Source organism: Corapipo altera, unplaced genomic scaffold (genome assembly GCF_003945725.1).
Source record: "Corapipo altera isolate COAL_440 unplaced genomic scaffold, ASM394572v1 75, whole genome shotgun sequence".
Taxonomy (NCBI): Eukaryota; Metazoa; Chordata; class Aves; order Passeriformes; family Pipridae; genus Corapipo; species Corapipo altera.
In genome coordinates this window covers 7,490,537-7,508,693 of record NW_020884887.1, presented here as the reverse complement: position 1 = coordinate 7,508,693, position 18,157 = coordinate 7,490,537, and the positions used below count along the sequence as shown (strand labels likewise).

Sequence of the window (18,157 nt, the reverse complement as noted above, 5' to 3'; positions counted from 1 at the left end):
TGCTGCACAAGTTTGGCCGCCGCGGGGCTCCGTCGGGCCGGGTCGCGTCTCCCGCGCTGTGGCGCGTTCCCCGCGTTGCTAGGCGACGGCGCTGCGCGTGATGACGTCACTTCCGCGATCGGTTCCGGGAAGGCGCCATGGAGGCTGCGGCGGAGCGGAAGGTGGGAGAGGGCCTGGCCCCTGGTACCGCCTGCCCCGCGCTCGCGGGGCCGCTCCGGGCCCCTCTCACCGCGCCTCTCCCCACAGAGGCAGCGCGAGGAGCCGGCGGACACGTCTGACCTGTCCGGGGAGGATGACGAGGACTACGTGCCCTACGTGCCCGTCAAGCAGCGCAAGCAGCAGATGGTAAGGGGGTAACGGGGCTGCGCGGGGAGGGCTCTGAGTGCCACTCCCTGCGTGGGGCCGCTCACTCCGCATCGACCTGCGTCCTTCCAGTTGCAGAAACTGCTGCAGATGCGGCGGAAGGTGGTGTCGGAGGAGGAGCAACGGGACAGCGGCAGCGAGCAGCGCGGGGACGAGGATGACATCCCGCTGGGGCCGCAGTCCAACATCAGCCTGCTGGACCAGCACCAGCACCTCAAAGAGAAGGCGGAAGGTAAGGGAGGAGCTGGCAGGGGGCACTGGGGAACTTCAGGGGGCAATGAAAGCCCCTCACTGTTCCCTGACTCCCACCAGCTCGGAAGGAGTCGGCTAAGGAGAAGCAGCTGAAGGAGGAAGAGAAGATCCTGGAGAGCGTGGCTGAGGGCCGAGGTGAGTGGGACCTCTGTTTGTCACACCTGCCTCTAGAGCTGCCAGGGCTGTTCCCTGCCTTGGGAATGTTCATACCCACGGACGCGACTGGAGGTCACAACAGGCCCCCTTTCCTGGCACAGACGTGGCTGTGGGAGGAGCATGGGCACATCAACACTTGGTGTTCTGTACCAAGGGGGGCTTTCAGGGTCTGCTGCTGCCCTGCTCTGTCTCCAAACATGATCTGCCAGGCTGTTTGTCCACGCAGCTCTCTGTGAGGTTACTGTTGATCTGGAGAGTTTGCACTGACTCCTTACCTCTGTTCCTGCAGCTCTGATGTCAGTGAAGGAGATGGCCAAGGGCATCACCTATGACGACCCCATCAAAACCAGGTAAGTCTCACAGGACAGGGATTGTCTCTCCCAAAACATCACTTCCTTGTGACTGTGGAGAACCAGAAGCTGCACAGTCTCAGTGCTGCTCTTCAGCTGCTGGCTTTTCTCCTGTAAGATCAAAGGCTGTTGAGTCACCTGGGATGTTGTTTTGTGTCTAGTAAGCCTTGATAAAGCACATTTCTGTTAAACTTAAAGTTCTGAGGGTGGATTTTCAGGTCTGAGAGATTGTTAAGGCAGAGGAAGAGGCTGGGGAGCCAGGGCTGCTCAAGACAGTGTTGTCAAGACAGTGGTCAGTCAAAGGTTGGACTTGGGGATCTCAGAGGTCTTTCCCAACCTCAGTGTTTCTAAAGTAGCGTCAGAGATGATTGAGGTGTGTCTGTGGCATGTTCCGTCCCTTATCCATAGCCTGTTCTTAGCTGTCAGCTTGGGCCTCCTCACTGAGACTTTAGGGGAATGTTTAACACACAGAACTCGGATCTACTCCCACACTCACATCACAGAGCCCCTGTTATTCCTGGGGCGATATTGGAGCCTGACAGGCAGTTCCCCTGGATTCCTCCATGGGGGCTGCTGGCCCTGGAGTCCTGGCCTCATTCAGCACCATGACCTGTCTCTGTTCCCTTCATAGCTGGAGAGCTCCTCGCTACATCCTGGGCATGTCGGAGGCGCGGCACGACCGCGTGCGCAAGAAGTACCACATCCTGGTGGAGGGGGAGGGCATCCCACCCCCCATCAAGAGCTTCAAGGAGATGAAGTTCCCAGCAGGTGGGCTGGGAGAGGAGCCTGGCAGTGATCCCACCTTTCCTCTGAGGGGTGTTTGTCACTGATGGAAGAGCTGCTGCTGGGACACGGGTGGGAGGGGAAGAGGAGGAAGAGTTCAGGTCATGAGTGTGGGTGTCCCTTGTTCTCTGACAGCTATCCTGAGAGGCCTGAAGAAAAAAGGGATCCAGCAGCCAACACCCATACAGATCCAAGGCATCCCCACGATGTGAGTGCTCTGTCCCCGTCCCGGAGTGCGGAGCACTTGCTGCCTACAGCCCACCCAGTGTTGTGTACTGAGGGCTCTTGTTGGTGACAGATGCACCCCATCACCTTGCTCAGCCCTGGAAGTTTGGGCTGTTCTGTGATGCTCAAAAGTCCTGTTTCCCTGGCAGCCTCTCGGGAAGGGACATGATTGGCATTGCATTCACTGGCTCTGGGAAGACTTTGGTGTTCACCCTCCCGGTGATCATGTTCTGCCTGGAGCAGGAGAAGAGGCTGCCGTTCTCCAAGCGGGAGGGGCCCTATGGACTCATCATCTGTCCCTCGGTGAGTGCCAGGAGGAAGCTGTGATTGTCATGCAGTGGCAGTCCTGCCTGCACAGAGGTGTAGGAATGAGTTGGTTCTGTGTCTCCAGCGGGAGCTGGCCCGGCAGACCCACGGCATCCTGGAGTACTACTGCCGCCTGCTGCAGGAGGACGGGCTGCCCCCCCTGCGCTGCGCCCTCTGCATCGGGGGCATGTCCGTCAAGGAGCAGATGGAGACCATCAAGCAGTAAGACTTTCTGGGGGAGTATATGGGGCCAGAGTTCTGTCAGGGGCCTGAGGGGTGGCACCCTGGCTTCAGGACAGCGCGAGGGAGAAGGTGATGTGCCAGGAATGTGTTGCCTTCCCTCTATGTCCTGCATGGGGCAGGAATTCTTGCCTGACTGTGGCCTCCTCTCATCCCGCAGTGGGGTGCACATGATGGTGGCAACCCCTGGGCGCCTGATGGACCTGCTGCAGAAGAAGATGGTGAGCCTGGACATCTGCCGGTACCTGGCCCTGGATGAGGCTGACAGGATGATTGACATGGGCTTCGAGGGGGACATCCGGACCATCTTCTCCTACTTCAAGGTGCTGAACTGCACCTTGAAGCTCAATCCCTTCACCTGCCAGGTTGGGGGAGTGCTAAATCCTTCCTCCCTATGCAGGGCCAGCGGCAAACCCTCCTCTTCAGTGCCACGATGCCCAAGAAGATCCAGAACTTTGCCAAGAGTGCCCTGGTGAAGCCAATCACTATCAACGTTGGGCGAGCAGGTGCTGCCAGCCTGGACGTTGTGCAAGTGAGGTCTTTGAGTTCTGCCCCTTGCCTGTGTGGGAGACCAGCACCATTCATGAGGGTGCTTGATACCTCCCTCTGCCAGGGAGCTGGGGTTCATGGCCCTTTTTCCCCAGTCTGCTAAGGGATACCAAGCAGTGGCAGTTCCTCTGCTGTCTGACCCATCCCTGTGCTTGTACCTAGGAGGTAGAGTATGTGAAAGAGGAGGCCAAGATGGTGTACCTGCTGGAGTGCCTGCAGAAGACCCCTCCACCTGTGAGTAGTGAACTGGGGGCAGTGGTCACACTGCAGCCCTGGGGCAGAGGGCGAGCTGGCAGGGGGGGACCCCATGTGAGGGGTGGGCATGTGAGTGAGCCACGCTCTACATATGAGCAGGGACCAGCCCTGCTCTGTGCTCTGCTCAGCAGAGCTTTCCAGGGGTCTGTGCTGGTGCCAGCAGTGCTAGCCCACAGAAAGGTGGCTATTCGTGATGTCTGTGCTGCTGCAGGTGCTGATCTTCGCAGAGAAGAAGGCAGATGTTGATGCCATCCACGAGTACCTGCTGCTTAAGGGCGTGGAAGCTGTGGCCATCCACGGAGGGAAAGGTCAGTGAGGGTCCCAGGTAGACCTGGGCTGTGGTGTGACCCCCCTCCTCCAGGGATGTGTGTGGTCATGGGAGGTCCCAGTGTTGGTGATGGTGTGAGAGAGGGCTGTGGCAGTGTCAGGAATGAACTCCTTGTTGCACATAGCAGGTGTAAACCCAGCGCAGGTCTCTTTGGGACACAGAGGTCCCTCTACTCCTTTATTTGGGGAAAGGCTGCCTGGGGGAGCCCCAGTTGAGCTCTGAGGCCATAGTAGTTGCTGCAGTAGGTAGGGCTGGGAGTGCTGCCCTTGCTGATTTTCTGTGCTGGGCCTTTGCAGATCAGGAAGAACGGACAAAAGCCATCGAAGCTTTCCGGGATGGGAAGAAGGATGTCCTGGTTGCAACTGATGTTGCTTCTAAGGGTCTGGACTTCCCAGCCATCCAGCATGTGATCAACTACGACATGCCAGAGGAGATTGAGAACTATGGTGGGCACTGGGCCCCACAGAGACCATGAGGGGTTGCAGAAGCCAGCAAGGCTCTGTGCTTGTCTCTGCAGGGTCTGGGGGCAGGGATGGTCTCACTGCACTCACCTGGTCCTGATCCTGCCTCTATCCCCACAGTTCACCGGATTGGGCGTACAGGCCGTTCAGGCAACACTGGCATTGCCACCACCTTCATCAACAAGGCCTGCGGTGAGGAACAGCCAGGGGATGGGGGCTGTGGCTGTAGGAGACACTTGGGCAGTGGCAAGGGGGGTGTTCTGAGCAAGCAGGATGGCTGGAGGAGGGAGAGATGGCGGCACTAGGCAGTGCTCCCACCTCTGCTCGGGCTGTGCCTGACTTGTGTCTCTGCCTTCAGATGAGTCAGTGCTGATGGACCTGAAGGCCCTGCTCCTGGAGGCAAAGCAGAAGGTGCCCCCTGTGCTCCAGGTGCTGCACTGTGGGGATGAGACCATGCTGGACATCAATGGTGAGAGACTCCAGGCTGGCACAGTGACCCCCCTGGTCTGCAGACAGGACCCCAAGCTCCTGAGGCAGTTCCTGCCTGGCTGTGCAGGCAGCCTCATGCCACAGCACTGGGGAGACACTGGTGTAGCCCCTCTGCTCTGGGGTGGGGAGCTGCTGTCCTGGCATGGCACAGCTCCTCTTAACCTCCTCTCTCCCATTGCAGGTGAGCGAGGCTGTGCCTTCTGTGGTGGCCTGGGCCATCGCATCACTGACTGCCCCAAGCTGGAGGCCATGCAGACCAAGCAAGTCAGCAACATCGGCCGCAAGGACTACCTGGCCCACAGCTCCATGGACTTCTAGCCTGGGGAGTGTGCTGTCCCACATTCCCCCTCTGCCACAGACCTGGGTGTCTTTTCAGCCCAGCGGCGTCTCTTGCACTCCTGTGGCCCCTTTTCCATGCTTTTGGCCACTGGGACTGTTGCCAGCTCAGCCTGATGAAGCTCCTGCCCCAGGAGGAAATGTGTGGGGTGGTGCTGCAACAGCCCATTACATCAGCAGCGGCTTGTTGGGCAAGCAGGTAGCGGTGCCTGAGGGCAAGAGGAACCCCAGGTGGGGCAACTTGTCTGTGGCCAGCTGCCTGCTGCCCCTGCCAGCCCTCTGCAGTGGCAGCACCAGGGTCTTACATTGCTCCTCTTCAGAGCTTCTCAATTTCTCCGTGTCTGCCCCCCTTACCTGGGTTTGTCCATCCTCAGTGGGTGGCTGTTCCTGTATCCCCAGACTTGCTGGAATGCAGCCGGGGTGAGGCGGCGTGTGCTGCACTCGTGTTGAGCGCTCCCAGAGCTGCTTCCTGTGCTCTGCCCCCGCGTTCTGCCCCACTGCCCTGCAAGGGGGAGGGCGGGCACACGGACACCTCCTGTGGCCCAGCCTCTGCCCCCCATCCCACACCCCAAAAAGGGGAAGTCGCTGTGAGAAGGAAGTCTGCCCCATGCCCTTCCTTCGGCTGCAGCAGTCACATTTTCTCTGCCGCGGGTAGCCCAAGTTCCTGGTCCTTGCACTGGCCAGGGTGTACTGGGACCATGGAGAGACCAGTGAAGGATGGGATCCTCTATGTGCAGCACTGCAAATTTGGAAAGGTAAAGGGTGAATTTGGGGCTTGTAGAGGGTTTGCCCTGATCTGGTGATGCCAGCCCTGAGGTCAGACCCTCAGCAGCCTGGGAAGGGGGGACTGGAGTCAGACCCCTCAGAACTGCCTTGGGGAGAACTTCCGCTTCCAGGGGGGGAGCCCTGGGCCCTGCAGGCTCAGGAGTGGGCCTCTTCCTGCAGCCAAGGGGACTCATCCATGTGGGCACACACTTGGGCTCACCCCTGCACAGGGTCCCTTTTCTCGCTTGATCACCGCGCGAGTTGCAGTTGGAACAATAAACATGTTACTGCAACACAGTTCCAGTGTGTGTGTGGGAGCCCCAGGGCAGCAGGTGGGATGTGGTCCTGTGCCCAGCTCTCCATCCGCCTGGCCCGGGGGCCAGCAGCATCCATGGGACACCCTCATGGCTTGGGCTGCTCCCCTGAACCTTCGGGGTGGGCACTGAGAGCTGTAGCCCTTGGGGCAGGGTACAGGTGACATGGTGGGAGTCCCTGGGGTTGGGCCAACTCCAGGGAACTGTTGCATGTTGGCAAAGAAGGTCCTGCTGTCACACTGGCCATGCCATGGCGGAGGCCCATGGGGGTCTCAGTTGAAGTATGGGGCTGCAGTCACTGTCTGACCTCCCTGCTGTGTGAGAGCCAAGCCCTGGAAGCGCAGCAGGTAGCTGGCCCTCTGTGTGTGGGGCCAGTGTCTTGCCGTGTAGGAGACAGGCGGGCTGGGGGTGGTGGGTATTTTGGGTGTTTGGCTGCATCTGGTTCCTTCAGGGTGGAGGCTCTGCTGCACTTTTGAAGCACATGGGGACACGCGCCCCCGCTATCCCATGACAGGCTGGGAAGGTGCTGGTGCTGCAGAGGCTCCCCTGGGAGGAAGCGGGCTGCTCAGCAGATGTGAGGCTGCCAGCAGGAGCCCCAGTAGCTCAAAATGGCTTTAATTTGCATCAGGGTCTGTCCTGAGAACAGCTCGAGCTCAGCTGCAGCAGTGGCAGGCCAGCACTTGCAGCAGGGAACAAAGAGCAGGACCTGGTGCTCAGGGAGCCAGGAGTGAGCATGACTCACCCAGCGAGCCATGCCAAGCCTGCCTGGGGCAAGGCCTCCTTCGACCCAGCTTTAGGACTGCCCTGCCTCACAGTTTGGGGGTCTGCACTGTCCCCAGCTCTCCAAGACCTCCCACAGCACCTGGTGGGTGCAGGCTGGGACCCCTCCTGCCCCATACGGCTCCTTCCAAGCGCTGCTGGCCCCACATGGAGTGCAGCACTGCCAGGATGCAGCAGGCAGCTCCTTGCTGACCCGTTTTTAACCTGCCTGTGCCCCTCCTGTGCCTTAGAGGTCCTGGAGGAAGATGCGAGCTCAGCTGTTTGCTGCCAGCCCCTCCGGTGTGGCCCGCATGGAGAAGTTCGATGTGCGGGATGATGGCACAGCCCCGGAGAAGATGCCTCTGCAGCGCTGTGCCCGCCGGGTAATCCGCCTCTCAGACTGTGTCTCCGTGGGCCCAGCAGGCACAGAGAGCTGCCCCAAAGCCACCTCTGCCTTCTACCTCACCACCACGGAGAAGAGCTATGTGCTGGCGGCTGAGCAGCGGGATGAGTGGATTGCCCAGCTCTGCCAGCTGGCCTTCCAGGTACTGCAGGGTCTGGTAGAGGTAGGAGCCGTTGTGTTGCTCCTGCTTGGATGAACTGGGGGGCTCCAGGGCCAGCAGGGAGCTTGTGCTCCCCGCTGTCTCAGACCATGCTCACGTTCCTCTGTTTCAGGGTGCAAAAGAGACAGTGCCGAGTAGTGCCAGGACCCAGCTCAGCCCCTCTGTCCCCATGGAGGAGAACTCTCTCTACTCTTCCTGGCAGGACTGTACGTGCAGGGGTGTGGGATGGGGCTGGCGTGGGGTCCGGTTCAGCACTGCAGTGCTGACCCCTTGTTCTGCTCCTGCAGTGACCGAATACCTGGTGCTGGTGGTCCAGACAGATGCATCCACCCGCTGTGGCCTGCACGGGCAGTACCTGCTCTCAGCCCTTCCCCAGAGCCTGACACTGAAGGACCTGCAGTCCCGCCAGCCCCTGCTTACCTGGCCCTACCCCTTCCTCCGCAAGTTTGGCCAGGATCAGGTGAGTCCCCTGCTCCCTCCTTGGGGCTGCTGGCTCCCCAGGGTGGGTGCCAGCCCCTCACTCTCCCCTCTGGCCTGCAGGCTGTCTTCTCATTCGAGGCTGGTCGCCGCAGTGACTCCGGCGAGGGCACCTTCACCTTCAGCACCCCGCGGGCCCCTGAGCTCTGCCGGGCTGTGGCTGCTGCCATTGCCTGCCAGCAGCAGGGCAAGGACACCCCAGACCCCAGGCTCTTCTGTGTCCCAGACCCCCAGCTGTCTGCACAGGGCCTTGAACCCCAACCCTGGGGCCCTGAGACAGAGGACCCCCAGCCCAGCCCAGCCCTGGGGGGGGCACAGCCTGCCTCCAATGCCCCTGCCAGCCTCCTCTGCTTCACCCCGCCAGAGCCAGAGGGCTCGTGCCCCATCGTCTATGCCTCCATCGCCCGGAGCCACCAGCCCCACTTTGTGCCAGGGCAGCCGGGCTCTTGTGAGCCCTGGGCTGCAGGGAAGCCGCTCCCTGAACACCTCTATGAGAACATCTTCACCGCAGAACCGCTTTCAGTCGGGACACAGGAAGAGGAGGAGGAAGGGCAGTGGGAGCTGGGGTGCCGACAGGCCCCCGAGGGCCACAGCAGCGAGGGGGGACCCCTCTATGACAATCGGGCTGCCCTGGCACAGCCCCCCAGGGCCGCGGGCTGGGGTCGCGGGGGACAGGAGCCACTGCTGGGGCGCTCCAGGCACAAGCCTCAAAGCACCCTCCGGGCTAAGCTGGTGCGGCTGCTGAGCCGGGAGAGCGCCGGGGCGCGGGACTGGGCCTGATGCGGTCGGTGCCGTTCGGTCAATAAAGGCCCTGCCCGGACCCGGTTCTGCCGCTGCTGCGGGGGGGCAGCTCTCGCCTCTCCGCCAGGGGGCGCCGCCGTGCCCGCCCTGCCGGGCAGAGGCGCGCGCGCTGATTGGTCGAGCCGCCCACCGGCCGCGCCCCGTCCCTGTGCTACATAAGGCGGGTCCGGGCCGGGCGGGGGCGGTGCCCGGGTTCGAGTCCCGAGTCCGCCTGATCCGTTCGGCGCCGCTCGTCGCCCGCTCCGTCTGGCCCCCCCGGCCGCGGGTGAGTGGGGGTGCGGGGGGCTTGGGCGCGGCGGAGGGCTCCGTGCACTGCGGGGGAGATGGGAACGCAAGAGATGGAGGACTGGGGCCTGGGTCGGGGAGAAGGCGGATGATCGGGGTCGGGCCCGTGCGGGCAGAGCCGGCGGGGAGGGGTGGTGCTGTGCGATGGGGAGGGGTCGCGTGGCCCCCTGCGGGGCAGGGGGGGCTCCCCAGCAGTCGGAGGGGCTGCCCAGGCTGTGCGGGCTGGGGACCCCCAGTCCGGCCGAACCTGGTCCCGCCGGGAGGGGTGCAGGGTGTCCGCCCCGTCCCGGCGCCTCGCTGGAGCTTGCGCGGCTGCCGGGCGCCGGGAATGCCTGACACGCAGCTCTTCCCCCGGCCCTCCCGAGCGGGGAGCGGGCTGGTGTCGTCTTACACGCCTTATATAGCCCGCACCGGCCCGGGGAGAGCGGGGGCACGCTGGCCCCCGGCCCTGCAGCCACCCCGCCGGCCCGTGCCGGGCGCAGGGAGTCCCGCAGCCGGCCCCGCTCCATCCGGGCAGGAAGGTCCTGGGGCGTTTTGCGGGGGTCTGGCGGCTCCATCCAGGTGAGGGGTGGCAAGAGGCTGGTGCCGGCCCATCTGCCCGGAGCCTTGGCCGGCTGACAGCTGTCAGGCAGGGGAGCGCTGGGATTCCCTCCCGCCAAAGCCCTGGAGATGGGCTCACTCCCAGGGAGCATCTGCTCAGCCGGCTGCTGGAGTGCCAGGCTGGCTGCTCTGCCAGGCACCTCGGGTGGCATCACGCAGCTCCTGTGCTGCTGCTACTGCTAATTCATCCGGCAAAATCGCTTCTGGTTCATATCCTTCCGTACCTGCTGTTGCTTCTCTGCGGTCTAAACAGCCTGGACTCTCAGCAATGTGAATTGCTGGGGTGCGGCAAGGGAGAGCACATCCCAGGTTTGGGAGGAGAGCGAAGCCCACAGACACTCCACTGTGGGTGGCAGCAGGGCTGTGTCTGGCTCTCTGGCACTAGTCAGTGTTAGCCTGGGCCCCTCAGCTCTGACGTTGCTGGAGGAGATGCTGATGGATTTGGGGTGCGTCTCTAACCACAGTGTAGAATGGTCAGGGTGGAGTTACAGCTGGAAATGTGACCTGCCTCCTTCTGTCCTGCCCTGCCAAGTGTTGGGCCCCCTCCTCGGCTGCTCTCCCTGCATTGTTCCCATGTATCCTAACACCAGGATCACACCCTCTTCCCTTGCAGAGATGGGCGACATGGAGTCCTACAAAGTGATGCTGAATGGGCCGGCACCTTGGGGCTTCAGGCTGCAGGGAGGGAAGGATTTCAGCATGCCACTCTCCATCTCCAGGGTAAGAGAAGCCAAGGCTGGTGACACCCATCCTTCCTCCTGCCTCTGTGGGAGGGAGGCCGTGGCAGCAGTGTCCAGGTGGCTGAGTCAGAGTCCTACAGGGGATGCAGATGAGTTGGGGCCCTGGGAGTGCTGCATCCTGCCCTGCCTGGCTCCACGTAGCCTCTTTGGTGCCTTATCAGCTGCAGCCCGGCACGGGGGTGTTCCGGGCAGAGAACTGCAGCAGAGACGTGAAATGCTGCACAGCCTCTGCAGAGGGGGGCAGGGAAGGCCCCTTCCGGAGCGTGCCCACCACAGGGGGAAGGGATCTGCTCTCTGAGACGTGGGACTGCCTTCCTGATTGGCACCCTAACGCTGGGATCGGCATCCCAGGGCTCAGCCAATGCCCTTCTGCCCTCCCTTCCACTGCACAGCTCCTAACTCCATGCCTGAGCTCATCCCTAAAATGGGCAGGGAGAGGAGGAAGCTTACCCTGCTGCCTGCACAGGGACATGATTCCCTCCACAAAACCATCCTGTTTCTCCTGGGAGAGCCATTGTGCCGCATCTGGTTGTGGCTGAGGCCTCTGGTTTGAGCTGTGCCCGGTGCAATGCTCAGCCAGGCCAGGTCTGTCCCCGGGCGGATGCTGGCCACGGCTCTGGCCACACAATTGCCTTATAAGCCTTGGAATGTGACTGCAATGCCTGTGCCTCTGGCGCTCGGGCAGCTGGCACGGAGGCTGCTTCTCAAAGGACAGCTTTGCTCGTGGCACCGGACGCTGCGTGGGGCCCTGTCCCCGGCACGAGCTCGGCACTGCATGCCTGTCCCAGAGGACACAGATCTCTGCAGCACCCAGGCAGGGAGGACGGGCCCTGAGGGCACCATGTGAGGCTGGAGTCACCAGCACCGCCGCCCCAGGGCCCACTGATCTCTGCTGAGCACGCAGAGAAGGCCTCAACGAGTTTATTCTCTAAAAAATGTTTCTCTTGGCTGCAAGCCAGCGCTTAACAAAGGGTCTGGTCGGATGGAGGAGCCTCCCAAAGCCCAGGGCAGGGGCCTTATGAAGCAGCACTTGGTGGGGCTCAGGCAGCACTGCTGTCAGGAGCAGTGAGGGGATGTAGCCAGCTTTGGGGGGTTCTCTGTTAAGAGCAGGCTTTGTGGCAGGGTGATGTGCTCTGTCTGAGGGGAGGGGTGAGCCTTGCACTGCTCTGCACTCCAGAGACATTCCCAGCCCCAGAGCTCCTGCCCAGAGCACACTGCTGCCCTTGGCCACCGCTTCCCATGAGCTTGCCCTGCTAGAACGGGGTGGAAGGAAGTGTCTGCCCCAGCTTTGAGGGCTGCAGTGGGGTCCTGCTCTGTGGGGCCAGGGACCACAGGGGGAAAGTAGCACTGGCGTGTGCTCTGGCTCTTGGCTGTGTCCCTCACTGTGACACTACTGGATGAGCTGTCAGGCTGCTGCAGCTCACTGGCCACACACAAAAGAAGTGCCACTATGACCCCCTGCACATGGATCTCCCGTGGCAAGGGGCTCTGCTGGGGTACTGACACCTGGGCAGACTGTACGCTGCAGTCCCTGTGGCAGAGCCAGGGCAAGGGCTGCCATCTGGGGAGCTGGGTGCTGTGTGACACATCCCAGCCTCTGCCAGCTGGGGAAGAGGGGAGACCCTTGGTTCTGCTGGCAGGATGGTGCTGGGGGGATGCACCTTCCAGCCTCTCCCCACCATGCTGGGTGATGCTCTGTCCTGGGGATCCCTGGAAGGGGTGGCAGGTGGGCATCTCTCTGGGTGGGGTGACAGAGGTGCAGGGAACAAAGGACTGGCTGGGCAGAGAAGGGAGGAAGGAAACCCTGGGTTTAGGTTAGCAGGCCTGGGTGGGAAGCGGGAGGATTGGCACTGCCACAGCTCCCAGCTGAGCTGGCACCTGCCACAGGGGTTTCCCGGTGTGCCAGCATGGAGGGGGACAGAAAGTGCTGACCAGGCTGGGTGAGGCTGTGTGACGCAGCCTGACGTGCTCTCCCCTTCCCAACTGGCCGTGTGAAAACATTTCCCAGCTCCTGCTCCTGCCTGCAAACCCACACAGCCACCCTGTGCCTTCCCCAGCCCTCCAGGGCAGCAAGCCGGGGCTTGCAGCAGCATGGCCAGCCGGCATCACTGCTGCCGAGGGCACCCTCCAGTGCTGGGCAGGAGGAGCAGGCACTGGGCTGAGGGGTGGCAGCAGGATGCAGGTGGAGCCGAGCCACATCCAGCCCAGCTATGGAGTTTGGCCTCACATGGAGCGCCATTGTTGGTGTAGGGAAGGGGAATGTGGCTCTGGGGTGAGCCAGGCTCTGCGCACAGGCAAGGAGGGGCCAGGACTCAGCGGCAGGGATTTTTCAGCCCTCTGACAGTGCTGGGAATCTGGCTCGCTCCTTTTATGTTCACGTCGAACAGGACTTGAGGAAATAACTTGGTCCGGGTCCAAGCGCCTCGAGTTCTTCCATGCTGGAGGAGCAGGAATGGCTGCACCCTGCCCACGTCTGTCTGTCTGTCAGTGCCTGGGAGCTGTGTGCGGTGCTCTGGGCCCTGCTCGCCTCTGGCTGTGCATCCCTGGTGGGAGGGGAGGGCAGGGCAGGCTCCACTTCCCAGCACGGGGCTGACGTAGAGCCGTGCAATGGAGCCACAGCAGGGGCAAGGCCCATCCCTGGCACTGTGGCCAGGAAGGAGAACCCGTGGCCGTGCTCTCGGCTGTCCCGGCGCGGCGACGTCTGGGGGAGCAGCGTGGGTGGGGGCGGGTGTCTCCCTGCCTTGGGAGGGCTCCTGCTCCTCTGTGGGAATGAGGTAATGTCTGCGCCTGCTGGGAACAGGACGGGAGCATGGAGCGCGGGCGGCTGGGGGGAGTGCCCAAGGGGTGCCTCCCCTGACCCCCCCTCGCCCCAGGCGAAGGGCTGGACATGCCTGTGGTTTGCAGTGAGATGTGGGCTGCCCAAAGGGCCCTGACTCACTGTGCTCCCTTCCTGCCCCGGGACCACAGGGATCGCTCTGAGGGGTGGCTGGGCTTCCTGCCGAGGCTGAGCCAGCACCGCCTCCGTGTTTGGCGTCATGGGGATGAGGCCCCGGGGTGCTGGCAAGGTCCCCAGCCATGCCAGAAGGCAGGGACTGGGCAGCACCCTGGGGTACTGCTTTACCCTCTGCTGCTGCTGCCGAGGGGAAGAAGCTGCTCTGGGCTTGTGCACTGGGAAATGAGGAGTGAGCTGGGTGTTCCCACCTCCCACTGGGTCAGGCCTGTGTGGGTATCCTGTGCTGGGTATCCTGTGCTGGGCTGGGAGCCTGAGCCCCAACAGACCCCTTGCCTTCATGAGGACGAGGACACCTCTCTGCTCCCGAGCCAGCACTTGGCTGTTCCAGCTCTCCCTGATTCTGTCTGTCTTACAGCTGACTCCAGGTGGGAAGGCGGCTCAGGCTGGTGTGGGAGTGGGCGACTGGGTGCTATACATCGACGGGGAGAGCACCAATGCCATGACACACATTGAGGCCCAGAACAGGATCCGTGCGTGTGGGGACAGGCTCTGCCTCACCCTGAGCAGGTAGGAATCATGGGTCCTGCAAACATGGGGTCTTGGTGTGGCCAAAGCATAGCCAGGGCCGTCTCCCAGCATCTCCATATCCTGGCATCACTACTCTTTGCTCAGAGCTGGGCAGCCCCTGGCTGGATCTGAGGGCTCAGCTTGGCTGGATGAGGCTTAGCCTGGCTGTGAGCCACAGGGCAGTGCCAGTGGGCCATGGCTCCCCTTGGGTGGTTGTTGCATCCCTGGGGTACCAGCGTCCCAGCAGTGCCTGGGCCAGTTCCAGCACCTGCCCATCTGTCTCCTCTCTTGCAGAGCCCAGAACCAGCTGGGGAAGCCGCAGAAGGTACGTGTCGCTCCTAGTGCTGCAGTGGCAGCTCAGCCTTATCTCAGGGAAAGGGACTCTCTGAGTGTAGATGGATAAATAGATTTTGCTCTGGGGGTTCACAGGCTTTTAGGGGACTGGGGTGTGTTTGGAGATCTAGATAACCCCAGTTATCCTCCCCAGTGGAGGAGCAGCTCTGACCTCTGGCACCGTGGAGGATCAGAGGGAACAGGATCTGCCCAGGAGGCAGCTTGGCCCAGGCTGTCTGTGCCCCTGCTGGTGCCAGGTGTGGGCAGGGGTGCAGAGGGGCCAGTGCAGGGGAGGAGACTGGGCAGGTGCAGCACAGTGTTTGCTGGTGCTGGGGAGTGCCCTGGTATAGGGAGGCAGGGCTGAGGCTGGTGACCAGTGGCTCCTGGATGGAAGCTACCTACATGGGTTCAGCTTTATGCCGCAGGACGGTTGCAATGGGTGTGTGTGCATGTGCACCGCCCTGCCATGGGCAGCAGCAAGTGTCCGAGGCACCTACTAATCTTCCAATGACCCTCAGGCTGGATTTGTGACCTGCTGTCACTGGGCTGGCTGCTCTGTGGAGAGAGGTGCCAGCCTGGCAGAGCCCAGTGTCCAAGGTGCACGTGCTGTCCAGCTTTCCTACCTGGCTGCCTGCTGCGCTGCCTGGCCCAGGGCTGCCCTTTGCATGCTGCTTGATGTGTGAGCCCGTGTCTGTGTGTTTTGTCTCGCTCAGGACTCACTCCCCTGCTCTGAACCCCTGAAATATAACTTCGCTCCCAGCACCGCCCTCAACAAAACAGCTCGGCCCTTTGGGGCCGGCTCGCCTCCGAACCCACAGCCCGGGCTGGTGACGAAACCTGTGACGTACGCGCCCCTGGCGCCCGCCTGCACCCCCCAGCACAATGGGTATGTTGCTGTCCGTCCTGCTCCCTGAGGACTGGGGGGAGCCCGCTGCCCGGCCCTGCTGTGCCTTGCATGCCAGACACCGTGGGTGGGAGTGGGTGAGAGTGCCCGTGCTGGGGTCCCCGGTGGCTGGTGCTGAGGTGGCACAACAGGACTGTTGCACACAGAGACACACAGCCACACTTGTGTCAATCCCTAGCTCAGGGATGTGTCAGCCTGCGGGGAGTCCTGCAAGGCATGACACAGCAGCTGTAGCAGGACACTGTCTGGCATCTGCAGCAGCAGGGAAATGGTGGCTGCCTGGGGATGTCCTGCTGGTCCCCCGGCTGGTGGGATAGGGTGAGCAGAGTGAAGCCCTCCAGCCCTGCACAGCACCATCATCACCCAGCTCTGCTCAGCTGCCTGTGTCTGGCAGCTCCTGGTCCCTCCTGAGAGAGCTGCTGTGGTGCCCTGGAACTGGGCAATGGGGTGGGATGTGGCACCCAGGCCTGTTCTGGGGGTTGAAGGAGCACAGTCTGGTCCATTGGCATCTGCCCCTGTGTCCCAGTGTGCTCACAGCCCTGGGCGAGCCGGGTGTGAGTCTCAGGGGTAGAGGGACTAATGTAGGCCATAGGTGAGCTCTGGAAACTTCTTGGGTGCTGCAGATCTAATTTCACCTTCCTTTTTCTTTCTTTCTCTCCTCCCTTTCTCTTTCCCTCTCCCTACAGGTGCTGAGCCTTGACAAGTCAGTAAGCCTTTTGCCTGCTCTCTCTATCCTCCCCACATGCCTCTTCCCTGCTATTGCCCCGTTCTCCGGGGCAGGGCCAGCCTGGGGACGGGCAGCACGTGCTGCTCTGCCTGTGTGGGTGGGTCACTTCTGGCAGCAAGCTGTCCCCAACCTGAAGGGCAAGTGCTGCCTGTCTGTCAGCTGCTGGGGCCCTGGAGTGTCCTTGTGTGTGGTCCCTTCCCTGGTCACTAAGATGTGGCTTGGCCGGACAAGGGCTGATGGGCTGTGCTGGGCACCCTGCCCAGGGGCAGGTGGCATGCCATGGGCAGTCACTAGGCTCTGGTGCAGCTCTCCCGGTGGTGGTTTTTTGAACATGTCTTATTCTTGCTCTGTCCTTTCTCCTTCTGGCCCTTGGGGCCAGTATCATACTATCAGTCCGAAATCGGTCCTTCGTGGGCCTGGTCTTTACTGGAGAGGAGTAGGGGGTGGGGAGTAAGGACACGTGTGGTGTCTGGAGTACTGGTGTGCTGTGGTTCTTTGCCAGGGGAGGTGTGGGGCAGCCCCAGGGAATTGATGCCATGAGATCTGTCAGATTTGACAGATGACTCTGTCACTCACAGGCAGCCCCCTCAGCTGCTGGAGCCCCCCAGCAGCCCCGTGTGTGACCCTGTGAAGCTGCGGATGTTAGAGGACATTGACGACTCGCAGCCCCACAGCTGGACCTCCCAGTCCCGCTCCTTCCGCAAACTGGCCCGGCTGGTGGGCGCAGACAGCAGTGAGTTCCCATGTGGCCTGGCACTGGCTGGCTGCCCAGCTTTGCTGGGGCAACTGGAGCTGGAAAAAGACTGTGGTGCACTGTGGCACTTGAGTGTTGTTTTTGGCCCCATGTGGCCCCTGTGGGCCAGCTGAGCCAGTGGGAGCTGCCTGGGGCTGTGCGTGGGCTCGTGGTGGTGCCACTGGTCTGGGGCTGTACTCTGCCCCATAGCTGGGCAGGGCTGTGCAATGGGGCAGGTGGGTGGCTGGAGGAGAGGGCGTTTTCCCTTTCCTGTTCCTTTTCCATTTCTTTTATCTCTGGGCCTCAGTTGCCACAGACTGACTCCATCTTCCCCTTTCTCTCCTGTTGCATTCAGTGGAGGATGGTGAGGATGAGCTTGTTAAAAAGCCCAGGTAAGGGGACCGTGTGCAGGGGTGGTAGCAGGAGCCACAAGATGCTCAGCCCACGTGGTTGCTTCATCCTCACAGCTTGCAGTCACTCTGGGGATGCTCTTTGCCCTGTTGTTGTTTCTTCTTTCCTCCTCCTCCATCCTCTCCCCTTCCCAGAGATGAGCTGTTGGTGGAGTCACAGAGCCTGCCCTGGGCTCAGCCCACCATGGGCACTGCCAGTGCTCAGCCACTGCTCTGAGTGTCACCTTGGGAGGGTCCTGCCCGGACACCCACTGGCCAGATGGGATGTCCTGTGCCGGGTAGGACCTGCTGGGCACTGCTGGCACCAAGCTGGGGAGACTAAAGTCTGCCATTGCTATTTAAGCAAATGGTATCTGGAGAAGGCTGGTGGCACTAGCAACAAATTGCTGGGGGTGCTCTGAGGTTCCAGGCATTGCCTGGACCTGGGGCGCAGTGTGCCCTGAGCCTGGTGTGGGGCTGCTGGGCGGAGCTGGGTGAGTGTTGCCAACTTCTCCTTGTGCTGGAGTGCATTTGTGAGGAATGGGCTGAGCCCTGGTCAAATCCTGAGTGTTGTGCTGCCGTTTTTTTCAATACCACAGGGATGCCCATGGGTCCGGCTGGGGCACAGTGGAGCAGTGGTGAGTGTGAGGGTCTGACGAGGGCACCTTTGGGAGCACTACCCAGTGCTGAAGCAGGGTCTGTGCTTGGTGCTGGCTGAGCTCCTGCCCTCTGTCACTCACAGGCAGCCCCCGCAGCCGCTGGAGCCCCCCAGAAGCCCCGGGTGTGATCCTGGGAAGCTGCGGATGTTAGAGGACGCTGAGGACTGGCAGCCCCGCACCGGGACCTCCCAGTCCCGCTCCTTCCGCAAACTGGCCCAGCTGACGGGCACAGATGGCAGTGAGTTCCTGCAGGGCCTGGTGCTGGCTGGGGGTGATGAACTGTGTTAGCCAGAATCTGACAGAGGCTGTGGGGTGATGTGTCACTAAAGGTTTGGTTTTGGCTCCCTTAAGGGCAGCTGAGCCAGCGGGAGCTGCCCGGGGCTGTGTGTGAGCTCGTGGTGGTGCCACTGGTCTGGGGCTGTGCTCTGTCCCATGGCTGGGCAGGGCTGTGCAATGGGGTAAGGGATGGTGAGTGGGGAGGTTGGTTTTCCTCCT

The 18,157-nt window shown here is 62.0% G+C and overlaps 3 protein-coding genes across 4 annotated transcripts in view; all 3 read left to right on the top strand.

Annotated features, from left to right (window-relative positions):
- The first annotated feature begins 51 nt into the window (after positions 1-51).
- On the top strand, positions 52-6,155 carry DDX41 (DEAD-box helicase 41). The gene is made up of 17 exons (XM_027643272.1): positions 52-161; positions 247-345; positions 436-595; positions 676-750; positions 1,061-1,121; positions 1,753-1,889; positions 2,040-2,112; positions 2,279-2,432; positions 2,521-2,657; positions 2,836-2,998; positions 3,076-3,207; positions 3,387-3,458; positions 3,691-3,787; positions 4,104-4,253; positions 4,389-4,460; positions 4,627-4,737; positions 4,939-6,155. The coding sequence occupies exons 1-17, from the start codon at positions 138-140 to the stop codon at positions 5,073-5,075; spliced, it is 1,854 nt and encodes a 617-aa protein (XP_027499073.1). The 5' UTR covers positions 52-137; the 3' UTR covers positions 5,076-6,155.
- On the top strand, positions 5,792-8,751 carry DOK3 (docking protein 3). The gene is made up of 5 exons (XM_027643276.1): positions 5,792-5,848; positions 7,183-7,476; positions 7,607-7,700; positions 7,782-7,954; positions 8,035-8,751. The coding sequence occupies exons 1-5, from the start codon at positions 5,792-5,794 to the stop codon at positions 8,749-8,751; spliced, it is 1,335 nt and encodes a 444-aa protein (XP_027499077.1).
- Positions 8,752-8,947: 196 nt separating this feature from the next.
- PDLIM7 (PDZ and LIM domain 7) overlaps positions 8,948-18,157 on the top strand; it is a 14,520-nt gene continuing 5,310 nt past the window's right edge. For both annotated transcript variants that reach the window (XM_027643275.1, XM_027643274.1), the window contains exons 1-9: positions 8,948-9,037; positions 10,271-10,377; positions 13,766-13,917; positions 14,212-14,242; positions 15,841-15,857; positions 16,460-16,614; positions 16,970-17,006; positions 17,603-17,641; positions 17,746-17,900. In XM_027643275.1, the coding sequence (XP_027499076.1) occupies positions 10,273-10,377; positions 13,766-13,917; positions 14,212-14,242; positions 15,841-15,857; positions 16,460-16,614; positions 16,970-17,006; positions 17,603-17,641; positions 17,746-17,900 (691 nt within the window). In that variant the 5' untranslated portion in view covers positions 8,948-9,037; positions 10,271-10,272. The remainder of the gene's footprint in view (positions 9,038-10,270; positions 10,378-13,765; positions 13,918-14,211; positions 14,243-15,840; positions 15,858-16,459; positions 16,615-16,969; positions 17,007-17,602; positions 17,642-17,745; positions 17,901-18,157) is intronic.